Source organism: Erythrolamprus reginae, chromosome Z (assembly GCF_031021105.1).
Source record: "Erythrolamprus reginae isolate rEryReg1 chromosome Z, rEryReg1.hap1, whole genome shotgun sequence".
Lineage (NCBI taxonomy): Eukaryota > Metazoa > Chordata > Lepidosauria > Squamata > Dipsadidae > Erythrolamprus > Erythrolamprus reginae.
Genome location: NC_091963.1, coordinates 1,444,702 through 1,458,219, shown reverse-complemented (window position 1 = coordinate 1,458,219; position 13,518 = coordinate 1,444,702). Strand labels below are relative to the sequence as shown.

The following is a 13,518-nucleotide window of genomic DNA, read 5'->3' as shown; positions in this document are numbered from 1 at the left end:
AAACTATCCACTTAGGAAGTAACCCTGATGGACAATCAATTTCACCTGCTGTTATGTACATTCAACTTTGTACAGAACCAAGTAGTCAATGAGAATATTTCATTCATTCAGATCTAAGATGTGTTCTTTTGAGTGTTCTTTATTTTTTTGAGCAGTATATTTTATAATATGTATGTATATGTGTAGACAGATACATAGAAGGGTGGATGAATGGATGGGTGTGTACATATACAAATGCAAACAATCGTGCGTGTGTGCAAATGAAGGGGCAATAGCCATCATTATCTCTGGAATATTTAAAATTTATTTTAAATTACTAAAAAATTACTGAGCTTTCATCAATCCCTATTGACTTCATCATGATTTTAAAATCACCATTGAAGTCAATAAGGATTGATAATGGCTCAGTAATTTTTTAGTAGTTTTAACTAAATTTTAAATGTTCCAGAGATCGTGATGGCTATTGCCTCTTCATTTATACCTGGAACTCGCATTTTTTTGGACAATTCTTGATACGCATACACACACACACACACACACACACACAGTCTCTCTTTTTCTCTCTCTGAATGATTACCTGCCATTGCCCAGGTATTTATCCCAATCTTTTATTAGACAGGAATGAATTATATCTATAGTATTAATTTAAAAGAATTTATTTACAGGGTTTTAAAAGCATAAGGACCTTGTCCAAATCCCAGCTATAGAACCTGTGCAAAGCTGGGGGATTTAGAAGCGCTAACCCCCTGCCTCTGTCACCCCCCGCATTTTACCATTTCCTCAAACAGGGCCTAGGACTGGAACATAAATCCCTGAGCTGGCCCGTGGTGGCCCTCCTCCATCCCTACTGAAGTAGGCTGGGCCTCCTCTCTGGCCTCTATACCTGCTTTGCCTCAGTTGGGGTGATGAGTTTTCCTTCACACAATGAAGGACGATCCTGGGAACACAGGCCAAAGCTGTGGGGTTGGGGCAGGTGATCTGCTTAGGCTGTGCTCACTCAAAGGCCTCTGTAGTGGCCTCATCAGGCTCCTTTCATAAGCCTACTATGTGAGGGAGGCCTAGGCCTCTCTCAGTTGTTCCGAAAGGCCACCCCTATGGGTGCCAGGGGTGTTTTACACCCCACAGTATTTTTCACCAGATAGTAAGTCACATGTGTATCAGGTTTGGTTGAAATTGTTCGAGGCATTCCAGAGTTATGCTGGAACATACATACATACGTACAGCCATTTTTATATATATAAAGAAAAAGATATAGATAGAAGATAAAAGGTATACACACACACACACACACACATTCACTCGGTAAGTAGGTAGGTAGGTAGAGAGATATAGATGACAGATGCATAGATAAGAGATAGATGCAGATACAGTATATATAAATATATATACTGTATAAATGATAGATTCAGAGAGAGATATAGATTCATATAGATTCAGATTCATAGAGATAGAGATGATAGATTCATAGATAAGATGCATAAATGATAGGTAGATTCATAGATAGATAGATAGACAGACAGACAGACAGATGATAGAGATGACATATATAGATGATAGATAGATAGATAGATAGATAGATAGATAGGTAGGTAGGTAGGTAGGTAGGTAGGTAGACAGACAGATAGACAAACATATGCAATGGATAATATATCTATATATATGATCCTTTGAGAGAGAGATTTATAAACCTCTACCTACCTATCCTTTGCATAAAGAGCTGAACAATCAAAGGTGTGTCTTACATCAGAAGGGTGAGGGGAAAAAAGCATTTCTGGGCCACACAAGGGTTTATCACGGCAATAATATTCAGTAGTCAGGAATTGCACAGGGGCACACTGTTTTTCGCAATGACACACAGAGGGGGCGTGGGGGTGGGAGGACAAAGCAATGTTCTCATAATAAAATTAATTAAAACCCACAGAGAGGGAGAGAAAGAGAGAGAGAGTAACACTCTTCCATATGACGCTGGTTTGCATTTTCAAGTAATCATAAAAACCGGGCTCCTTCTTGTCGTTTTAGTTAGGACCGTCCGTCGGGAGGAAAACGGTTTCATCTCCCGGAAGAAAAAAAAGAAAAAATACATTATCCAAGTCCTTCCAGACGTTACGGAGAAATCCAGAGATTTCATTTCAGACAAGGAAGCCACCTCTCGATTTCTCAGTAGCGTTTGGCCACGAGAACCGTCTCAAAATTTAAGAATGGGAAAACTCAGCTCCGAAGCCCATCTCTCCCACGCTCTGTTTGTCTTCTCCAAACGCTGCCGTGGCAAGATTACGGCCCTGAAGAAGTCCCCTCGCTTTCCATCCTCCTCTTGCACCAGATTCATTTTAAGCAGCTCCCATCGGGTTCTTATCGCACACGCACACACCGCCAGCCATTCAATTTCGAGAGGTTTTGGCAAGGACGGGGAGTTTTTCAACCAGGGCTTGGTGGTCCATCCGGATGCTGGCAATGAGGCCGCCTTCGTTACCCTCGGAGCCCATGTAGGTGATCTCCTCCCCAGCTAACGTGGTCATGCGGCCACCGAGGGCCTTCAGCACAGCGTTGCCGGCACAAATGTCCCATTTTTTGATGAAGGTGACGTGGATGTAGACATCGGCTTTTTCCTGCTTCGCTTCGGGCACGTCGAGGAGAGATAAAACTTTGTATCCTGGTGGAAGAAAGGAAAAATAAATAAAAAATATTAAAAATTGGGAGGAAGGCTGATTCTTAGTATCAGCAATACAGTATATGCAGCCAGTTCTCTCCTTACAACAGTTCGCTCAGTGATGGTTCAAACGGGCTGCGTCATTGAAAAAAGGCATTTAGGACCGATTTTCACACAACCATTTTTCATACTTTTGACTGTTGCGGTATCTCCAGCGTCACACAAGTTACATTCAGACACTTGGCACCTGATTCGCATTTAAGACAGCAGTAATATCCCAGGGGGGTCAGGCGATCCTTTTGCGATCTTTGGACAGCCAAAGTCAATGGGGAAAAGCCAGATTCACTTAAAGACCGTGCTGCTAAATTTAACAACTGCAGTGATTAGTTTAAAAACAGTGGCTGGAAAAATTGTAGAAATGTCTGAATTGGCTGTATGAATGACCGACCGACCGACCGACCGGATGGATGGATGGATTGTATTTATATGCCGCTCATTCCGAAACGAACTCAGAGCGGCTAACAACAGTTTTTAAAACAACAATAGTAAAAAAAAACCAGTAAAAAATACAACAATTAAATCAACAGTGTAATAAAAAGGATAATACTGTATTATTAAAAAAACAATGCATACATTACAATCAATCTAGTTCTAAATCCAGGCCTGCTGGAAAATCCAGGTCTTAACAGCTTTCTGGAAGACCGGTAGGGTGGAGATAGTGTGGATCTCTGGGGGCAGTTGATTCCACAGGGTCGGAGCCGCCACAGAGAAGGCTCTACCCTGAGGTCCCGCCAACTGACATTGTTTCGCGGACGGGACCCGGAGAAGGCTGACTCTGTGGGCCCTCACTGGCCACAGTGAGGTGTGAGGGAAGAGGTGGTCCTGTAAATAGTCTGGCCCTGAGCCATTTAGGGCTTTAAAGGTGATAACCAACACCTTGAATTGCGTTTGGAGACCGACTGGTAACCAATGCAGCTCGCGTGAAGTTGGAGCACCTTGAGACACCCATTATTGCACGCACCGCTGCATTTTGCACCAGCTGAAGTCTCCGAACACTCTTCAAGGGTAGCCCCATGTAGAGCGCATTGCAGTAGTCAAGACAGGAGGTTATGCAGGGAGGGAGTGACTGTGCGGAGCAACTCCTGGTCAAAGTAGGACTGCAACTGGTGGACAAGATGAACTTGTGCAAAAGCCCCACTAGCCATAGCCAAGAGATCTTGTTCTAAACTCAGGTGTGGATCTAGGAGGACACTCAAGTGGCAAACCCCATCCGAGGGGGAAATTGCTTCTTCCCCCAGGACCAAAGATGGATAATTTTGGGGTCCATTGTGATCATTAAGTTGAGCACTGCTCAACTTACGACCACAATGAAGTTTCAAATGTCTGTTGTTAAACAAGACATTTGTTAAGGGATTTTTGCCCCAATTTACAATCTTTCTGGCCATCACTGCAGTTGTTAAGTGAGTACAGGGACTCCTCAACTTATGGCCACAATTGAGCTAAATAATTATGTTGTTAAGTGAGACCTTCACCTGATTTTACGTTTCTAGCAATGGTGGTTAAGTGAATCATCAGGGTTGTCAATACAGTCACAATTTGAGAACTGAATTTATGTTGCAAAGCGAGGCATTTGTTAAAGGAATCCCTGCAGTAGTTCTGGCTTTTCCACTGATTTTGGCTGTCGGTCTGAATCTTAACCAGGTGACCCCCTGGGGATGCTGTGATGGTCGTTAAATGTACAAAAGGGTTTCTAAGTCACTTTTTGTTTTGAGGGCCACTGTAATTTTTGACAGTTACTAAACCAAACGGTCGTAAGTCCAGGAGTGCCTCCAAGTGGCATACAGAAGGCGTGATGGATTTAATTTATCTCTCTTAAGCCTCAGGAACTATACTAGCAGTCCTCTACATACGACCACAATTGCACCCCAAAGTTTCTGCTGCTAAGCGACACATAGCCTGAGTGAGTTTTGCTCCCTTTTGGGCTGCCGTTGGTAAGTGAATCACCGCAGTTGTTCCCTAAGTCACACAGTTGTTAAGTTAATCTGGTTTCCTGCTTATTGGAATATCGGAAGAGGGGACCACATGACTCGTGACACTGCAACCATCACAAATATGAGTCAGTTGCTATGTTAAGAATTTTGATCACCTGACCGCAGGGAGGTTGCAATGGTGGTCAGTGTGAACCATGGCTGAAAGTCACTTCTTCCAGGGCTGTCATAACTTTCAAAGATCACTAACCAAACTGTTGCGTCTTGAGAAACTAATCATATTCTTTACCGGGAAAAAAAATTTAGAGAGAGATTGGGAGTTTCCTCAAATATCTAACAAATTTTCCATCTGCTCACAGACTCGCCACTCAAAATGCGACAAAAAGAAAAATCCGAATTCACTCACCAGCCCCACCGGCTTTAATGATGGCGGTTTGGTTGCCGAAGCTCTGCTGCGCCATCTGCCTGACTTGCCCTTCATGGGATCGCGACACGATGATGGTTGGCGTCCGCTCGTTGTAGGAGGAACGGGGCTGAATGTTGGCTCCACCGTTGACCATCGCCCAAGCTGGAAAACAGCAAGTCACCAGTTGAAGGGGTTGGTTATTATGGCTTTCAAATGAGGTATATGTCTATATCCATCTATATCTAACTCTCAATCTACATCTACATATCTAGGCACCTATCCATTTATTCTGTATAAATATATCTATATATCATCTGCCATATTTCTGTATCAAATCCAAATATTTATATAGCTGTATCATATTACATATTACAAATCTATTTGTATCTTTCTAAATCTGTATTATCTAAATCAGTGTTTCCCAACCTTGGTAACTTGAACATATCTGGACTTCAACTCCCAGAATTCCCCAGCCAGCATTTGCTGGCTGGGGAATTCTGGGAGTTGAAGTCTAAATATCTTCAAGTTGCCGAGGTTGGGAAACTCTGATCTAAATATTTATCTATATCTCTGTCGAATCAATCAACTCTACCTACCTAGCTACCTACACATATGTATACTCTATACACACACACATACAGAAAACCACAAAGCTCAGAGGGCACCATGGACCCCCTAGTCCTCCTCCTCCTCTGCTTCCTCCCTCTCCCCTCCCCCTCCTCATGATCCTGTTTGCAAAATTCACTCCCGTGTAGCACGTATTACTTAGTCGGGTTATGAAACATCTGCCGAGAGAGCACTAAGAACCCACGGTCTTCCTCTTCCACTTACGGTACTTACTTACTTACTTACTTACTTACTTACTTACTTACTTACTTACTTACTTACTTATTGGATTTGTATGCCACCCCTCTCTGCAGACTCGGGGCGGCTAACAACAATGATAAAAAACAACATGTAACAATCCAATTTAATAAAACAACTAAAAACCCTTATTATAAAAACCAAACATACACACAAACATACCATGCATAACTTGTAATGGCCTAGGGGAAGGAATATCCTAACTCCCCCATGCCTGGCGACAAAGGTAAGTCTTGAGTAATTTGCGAAAGACAAGGAGGGTGGGGGCCGTTCTAATCTCTGGGGGGAGTTGATTCCATAGGACCGGGGCCACCACAGAGAAGGCTCTTCCCCTGGGGCCCGCCAAACGACATTGTTTGGTCAACGGGACCCAGAGAAGGCCAACTCTGTGGAACCTTATCGGCTGCTGGGATTTGTGTGGTAGAAGGCGGTTCCGGATGTATTCTGGCCCAATGCCATGTAGGGCTTTAAAGGTCATTACCAACACTTTGAATTGTGACTGGATATCGGCAGCCACTGCAGGCCACGGAGTGTTGTAGAAACGTGGGTGAATCTAGGAAGCCCCACGATGGCTCTCGCGGCCGCATTCTGCACGATCTGAAGTTTCCGAACACTTTTCAAAGGTAGCCCCAAACCTCAAACCTTCCCCCTCTAACATTGAATATGTTACCTAGTTGAGAGATGAAACATCTGAAAAAAACCCCCAAGTTCAGAGACTACTAAGGATCCTAAAGTCTTCCTTGTTCTTCCTCTCTTCCTCCTCCTCCTCCCTCTCTCTCTACAAACTCCATTCCCTTCTAGCACTGAGGATGTTACCTCTTTGGGTCCTGAAATGTCCTCAGAGAGAGAGCAACAAGGACCCCTGCAATTCAACCCTGAGCTAAAAATCTTCTCTTTCGTTGTCTGTTCAACTAATTCTCTGTACAATATCCAACTGTGTTTAATAAGGCAGGTTCTTGATATACCCTAATGGTTTTTAACACTGGAAATAAGGCTCCAGGCATCTTGTCAAGATTGAGAAACCGTGCTTTATAAATTATATAATCTAATATAACTTTTAAAAAAACCTGTTGCATTAAAGCAAACAAGCCACTTACTGTCCCAAAAGTCTTCTTCCAGGAGGCCACTGAACTGTCCTGTATTTTTTTCCCTTCAAGGTCTTTCGCTTCTCATCCAAACAGCTTCTTCAGTTCTGATAGGATGACAAAGCGGAACGTCCCCAAAGAAAAAACTCTTCAGGGAAAAAGTCCAGTTGCCTCCTGAAAAAGCATCCTTGGGACAATCATGACCTGGATGACTGAGAATCTCTACAGACCTTTACCTGTACAATTTGGGATGAAGACCCTTTGAATGGTGTGAGACTAAGAATGAATTTCCAGAGGGGGGGGGGAGATGCAGACTACAGGAACAGGGTGTCTAGGGGGGGAAGCATTTTGAAATTTCCTGACATTTCCCTGTCACTTGCCATCTAGTTAAGGCACAGTCGTAGATGACATCATACCAAACGGCTAAGCCATGGAGAAATATCGGTAGCTGAGGAAGCAAGTTCTTGCCACATTTTTGCTTGACTCTGCCAGGCAGTGGGATCCGTTTTCTGTTTTTTTTGTTTATATGATTTTCCCCTGACTTTTAAATATTTTAATACAGTTTGTTTCCCCCCCCCCTGATTTATTCCTTCTTTTTTCACGAATTCCCTAATAATTCCCTGATATTTCTTGAACTGCCAATTTTCCTGATAATTCCCTGTTTTCCTGGCCTGCAGGAACCATTTGCATTACTCAGGTGACCCTGAGGACACAGAGAAACCTCGACCCTCTAAAACAGGGCTGTCAAACACAAGGCCTGAGGGCCTGATCCAGTCCAGTGTGGTCAGATCCAACCCACGGGGCTATCCTGGGGAATGTAAAGGGCCGACCTGCGTGGCTTTAGCACGGTCTACCCAATGCAAAGAGGAAACATGGCAGTCGGCTGTGCCCCCCACCCCTGCCTCCCGAAGTCAACCACAGCTCTGATGCAGCCTTCCATGAAATTAAGTGTGACACACCCCTGCTCCAAAAGGATAAAAATGACCAGCTGCCTGCAAGGAATGCAAATCCTTCCATTTCCCACTGTCCTGTCAGAGCTGAAGAATGAGAAATGAAACATCTATTTTTAAGTCTAGCTGCCTCCTGAAAAAAGCACCTTTGGGACAACCATGACTGGATGACGGAGGAATCTCTACAGAATTTAAGCCACTTGCTTACTTACTTATTTGTTCATTCATTCATTCATTCATTCATTCGTTCGTTCGTTCGTTCGACTTCTATGCCGCCCAATCCCAAAGGACTCAGGGTGGCTTGCAACAGCATAAAAATTACAAAGGCAGTAAAAAGAAGTCAAATATAACAACTAAACTATAAAATCTTAATTTAAAAACATAGTCCCATTACCAGTGTATCCGGAAAATGGCTTATGAATGACGCCGATTACTGGCTTCCCGTCCACCGCCGCACACACCATCGTGGTGACGTATTCAGAAAGATTCTCTGGAGGGGAAGCGGAGAAAACGGCCACACGTCACGTCCGTGCAAAAACGAAGCGAACGTAAACATTTCAGATAGTCCTCAACTTACCGTAGTTCAGTTAATGACCGTTCGAAGTTGCCACGGCCCTAATCAAAAGCGACCCATAGCTGGTTTTTCACCCTTATGATGTCCCTGTGGTTGCATAATCAAAGTTCAAAGCCTCGGCAACTGACTCGTCTTTATGACGGTTGCAATATTCCAGGGGAGGAGGAATGTCGCATGATCCCCTTTTGCAACCTTCTGACAAGTAAATTCACTAAACAAACACATGACTAACTGGACAACTACAGGGAAGTCCCCATGGATTGTCATTTTGGTATAGTTCAGGCCATGTGGAATTGACATTGGATTTTACCATAGATTCTTTATCTGTTATGTATTATTTTATTCCAGAATTTTTAACTGGAGATTGACCAAGGGTTTTTATTTGGTCTGGACTTTGCTCTAGGACGGTAATAAACTGAATTATATATATACTTAATGACTACATGACTGACAACTCCACGGATTCACTAAAAATATCTGGCCAGGGAGGTCATAAAAGAGGGCAGAACTCACTTGGCTGCCATGTGGCTTGGCAACAGAGAGGGTTTTGGAATTTGACTCTCATCTTTTTTCTTCATTATGATTGATTAGATAGATAGATAGTATTTAGAAAGATAGACAGAAAGCTAGATACCAGTAGATATGATAAAATAGGCAAGTAAATAATATTTAGTTATCTAAATAGACAGACAGACATGAGGGACAAGTAAATAATATATAGAATATAAATTATAGACAAGTAAATAATATTATGGATGGATGGATGGATAGATAAATAGATAGATCAGTATATAATAATTAGATGATAAATAATAGACATGATAGATAAAAATTTAGACATGATAAATAATATAGACATGATGTAAATAACATTTAGATAAATGATAGACATAAATAATATTTAGATGATAAATTAGATGGAAAAATGATAGATAGGTAGGTAGGTAGGTAGGTAGATAGAGCCCCGATATTCTCCTCAGAGTTGGTCTTTGATCATTGTTACCTGTGTATTCCTGAGTTGCATCCAAGGGATCGATCCACATGGTAATGCTCTCGGCTGGAACCAACTTTGGCTGGACTTGTCTTGCGACATCGTCGGGAATGGTGTGGTCCCAGGAGACAACCTCCGGGTCATTTTCGTCCAAGTGTTCTTCACTGTTTATCTGAAGGAAAAGGACACACGTATCATCTTCAAATCAACCGAGGTGCACTTAATCCTGTTAGAATAGTTGTGTACCACAGGGTTCAATTGTGACACTTTCTAAGCCTCGGGATGGGCTTGTGGACTTTTTATTACCAAAGTAGGGGACATTATCAATGGTAGAAGGGAGTGAGGTTTGCAGGGAGAATGATGAGGGTAAGGAAGAAGGTTGGCTGGAGGGTGTTCACTGTTCTCTAACCCTGAAGGCTACATTTTCATGATCTAATGAGGCATAGCATCAGTGTTAGGATGAGGGAAAAGATGAGGAGGAGGAAGAGGAGGAGGAAAAGGAGGAGGTGGTGGTATACGAGACAGACTATGGTTTTTTTGCTGTTCTCTGACCTTGGTGGTTCCCTTGCATATATTTCATGACCTAACTAAGGAATGGCATCAGTGCTTGAAAGAAGGAAAAGAAAAAACTGTAGTTCTTGGTACTCTCTGAGCTTGATGGTTTTCTTGCAGATGTTTCATGACCCAACCAGCTAATGTCATCAATGCTTAGGGGGGGAAAGTGGAGAGTGGGGGTTTGCTCTTTTTATATAACCCTTTCTGGCACTGACAATATTCCCCAGCTGAGCCAAACAAAACATTCAAGTTCACAGACCACCATGGACCTCAAAGTCCTAGTCCTCCTCCTCTTCATAAACCCCACTCCCTTCGAGCCCAGTTGGGTCAGTCAAGATTTGCAAGGAAAAACTGACAAAGCTCAGAGATCAACGAGGACTCCACATTCTATCATGCATTCCCATCTTAATAAAGTCCTGGAATATAGTGTCATATAACGTTATCCAAGGAAAGTGCTTTGAAGCATAAACCAATAAGTCTTCTCATGGAAATGCTATTTTTTGCCCCCAGCTAAAACCTTTTACAGGCAGTGCCAAATCCTGCACAAGTATTTATTTATTCATTAGATTTGTATGCCGCCCCTCTCTGGAGACTCGGGGCAGCTCACAACAAAAATAAAACAATGTCCAACAAATCTAATAATTTAAAAACACTAAAACCACTTATTAAAAGCAAACATACACACAAACATACCATGCATAAACTGTTTAGGCCCAGGGGAGATGTATCAATTCCCCCATGCCTGATGGCAGAGGTGGGTTTTAAGGAGTTTACGAAAGGCAAGGAGGTTGGGAGCAGTTCTAATCTCCGGGGGGAGCTGGTTCCAGAGGGTTGGGGCTGCCACAGAGAAGGCTCTTCCCCTGGCTCCCGTCAAACGACATTGTTTTAGTCGACGGGACCCGGAGAAAGCCAACTCTGTGGGACCTAACCGGTCGCTGGGATTCGTGTGGCAGAATGCGGTCCTGGAGATATTCTGGTCCGATGCCATGAAGGGCTTTATAGGTCATAACCAACACTTTGAATTGTGACCGGAAACTGATCGGCAACCAATGCAGACTGCGGAGTGTTGGTGTAACATGGGCATACCTAGGGAAGCCCACGATTGCGCTCACAGCTGCATTCTGCACGATCTGAAGTTTCCAAACACTTTTCAAACGTAGCCCCATGTAGAGACCATTACAGTAGTCGAGCCTCGAGGTGATGAGGGCATGAATGACTGTGAACAGTGAGTCTCGGTCCAGATAGGGCCGCAACTGGTGCACCAGGCGAACCTGGGCAAACGTCCCCCTCGCCACAGCTGAAAGATGGTTCTCTAATGTGAGCTGTGGATCGAGGATGCTCATGTTGCCAGAGATCATCCATCAACACGATCAAAGCAGTTTCCATGCTGTAGCTGGGTCTGAATCCTGACTGTTGAGGACCTAGATAATCGGCTTCTTCCAAGGACCCCTGGAGTTGGAGCATCACCACCTTCTCAACAACCTTCCCCATAAAGGGAAGGTTGGAGACTAGCTGATAGTTGTTAAGAATGGCTAGGTCCAGGGAAGGCTTCTTGAGGAGGGGGCGCACAAGTGCCTCCTTGTAGGGATCTGGAAAGGACCCCTCCCCAAAGAAGCATTGACACTCTCCTGGACCCAGCTCCGTGTCACCTCCCTGCTGGCCGAGACCAGCCAGGAGGGACACGGATCCAGTAAACAGGTGGCGGAACTCACAGCTCCAATGGCCTTGTCCACTTCATCAAGTGTCACCAGATCAAACTCTTCCCAGACAGGTGGACAAGTATGGGCCCCAGTCACCTCGACTGACTTGTAGTCCTCGGCTTACAACTGTTTGTTTAGTGACCATTCATCTCGACTGACTCGTAATCCTCGGTTTACAACTGACAAGTAGTCCTCGGCTTACAACTGTTTGTTTAGTGACCATGCACCTTGACTGACTCATAATCCTCGGCTTACAACTGACAAGTAGTCCTCAGCTTACAACTGTTTGTTTAGTGACCATTCCAACTTAACAATGCTGAAAACCGTGACTCCGTTGGGAACAAGGACTGTAGAACGATTCCCTTAACCAAGGTTTTAAGAAAACCGATCGACTGGCAGAAAAGGAATTTCTAACACTGCCAGAAATTGGGAGCACCACTGCCGTCATAAGTCGAGGACTAATTGAGTTTTCAGAACAGTCGCTTTTGGGGAACTAGCGGGATTGTCCAGGTGTTGCATCACTTTGGGATAAAATGAAAGACACTTGACATTACAGCAATAAGTAGCAACTGGCAGGTTACAACAGGGTGCAACTTCTGCTTTTCTGCTTGCTCCATCCCGATTCGTGGTTGTATTGCAAAAACCAACCGGGATGTCCTTGTGTGTAAGCTTTTTGGCATAAAGGGAGACTGCACCTTCCATGCTGATTTGACATTCATACCTCCTGTTTCTAATCCGGCAGCCAGCTTGCCCTGGCATGCCTGGGTGGCTGGGAATCGTAGGAGCTGAACTCCACCTGCTTCCTTCCCCTTCGCCTTGCTTGGGAAAGCCTCCTCTGCAGGGACGGCGTCCCCCGACCCTTTGCCCAACCCAGGTGCCTCCGTCCTCCTGACACCACACACACACACACAGGGTGAGGCGGAAGATGGGCTTTGGAGTCCTCCCCTCACCTGCACATCGGGGAAAGCGGCCTTGAGGAGGAAATACATCTTGCGGTTGGAGAGCAGGTCGCCGCTGGTCATCTTCTCCTCGGCCCCTTCGCGGGTCTTGCCTTTAGCCCGGGGGTGGAGCGCGTTCTCCTCGAGGACACGACGCACCTCTGCCCCGCCGCGGACCGCCGCCGCCATAGAAGCCGCCAGCAACTCCCGCAAGTCCACCAAGCCACCGGCGGCGGCCGGAGCAGGAGGCCCGCCCAAGACGAACAAGGCGAAGCGGCCGGCTAGGAAGCCCGAGTAGAGGTGGTAGAGCACCGCCAAGCCCAGCAGGCAAAAGACGGCCACCCCTAGCGGAGAAAGCCGGATCCCCATCGGCGCCATGGCCGCCTATTTTTTACCTCAGAGCGGAGCCATGGCGCCTCAGGGGTGGAGCGTGGCTTGCATTTCCGGAGCGCGTATCAGCGCCGGGACGTCACTTCCGGTCCCCTTCCCAACGCCGCTGAGGTTTTCCCTCAGCGCGGGGGCAGGGTGGGAGACTGAGCGCTTCAGCACCGGCGCGGCTCCTGTGCTTCCGGCGCGCGCACGTAGCCAAAACGCAAACTTCCGGTGGTTTTTTTCAACGCCGTAGAGGTGTCGCCTGTAAGTGACGTCACTAGGGAGCGCTACGTCTCATCGCGTGCGCCAGGGTTAAAGGGGTAATAGAAGGAGCAAGAGAGAGCGGTCACTTTTCGGGGGCCGGTGTGGGGGAGAAGCTGCGGCGGCGAGAGGTTTGGTTCCGGGGGAAGGAAAACGGAAGGCGTTGGCTAATCGTCACCTTCTCCGA

The 13,518-nt window shown here is 45.3% G+C and overlaps 1 protein-coding gene across 1 annotated transcript; it reads right to left on the bottom strand.

Annotated features, from left to right (window-relative positions):
- Positions 1 to 592: 592 nt before the first annotated feature.
- Positions 593 to 13,292, bottom strand: LOC139175708 (Golgi-resident adenosine 3',5'-bisphosphate 3'-phosphatase-like). Its single transcript, XM_070766931.1, has 5 exons — positions 12,711 to 13,292; positions 9,518 to 9,677; positions 8,335 to 8,430; positions 5,042 to 5,203; positions 593 to 2,650 (listed from the first exon to the last, which is right to left on the bottom strand). The coding sequence occupies exons 1-5, from the start codon at positions 13,074 to 13,076 to the stop codon at positions 2,379 to 2,381; spliced, it is 1,056 nt and encodes a 351-aa protein (XP_070623032.1). The 5' UTR covers positions 13,077 to 13,292; the 3' UTR covers positions 593 to 2,378.
- Between the last annotated feature and the right edge of the window lie 226 nt (positions 13,293 to 13,518).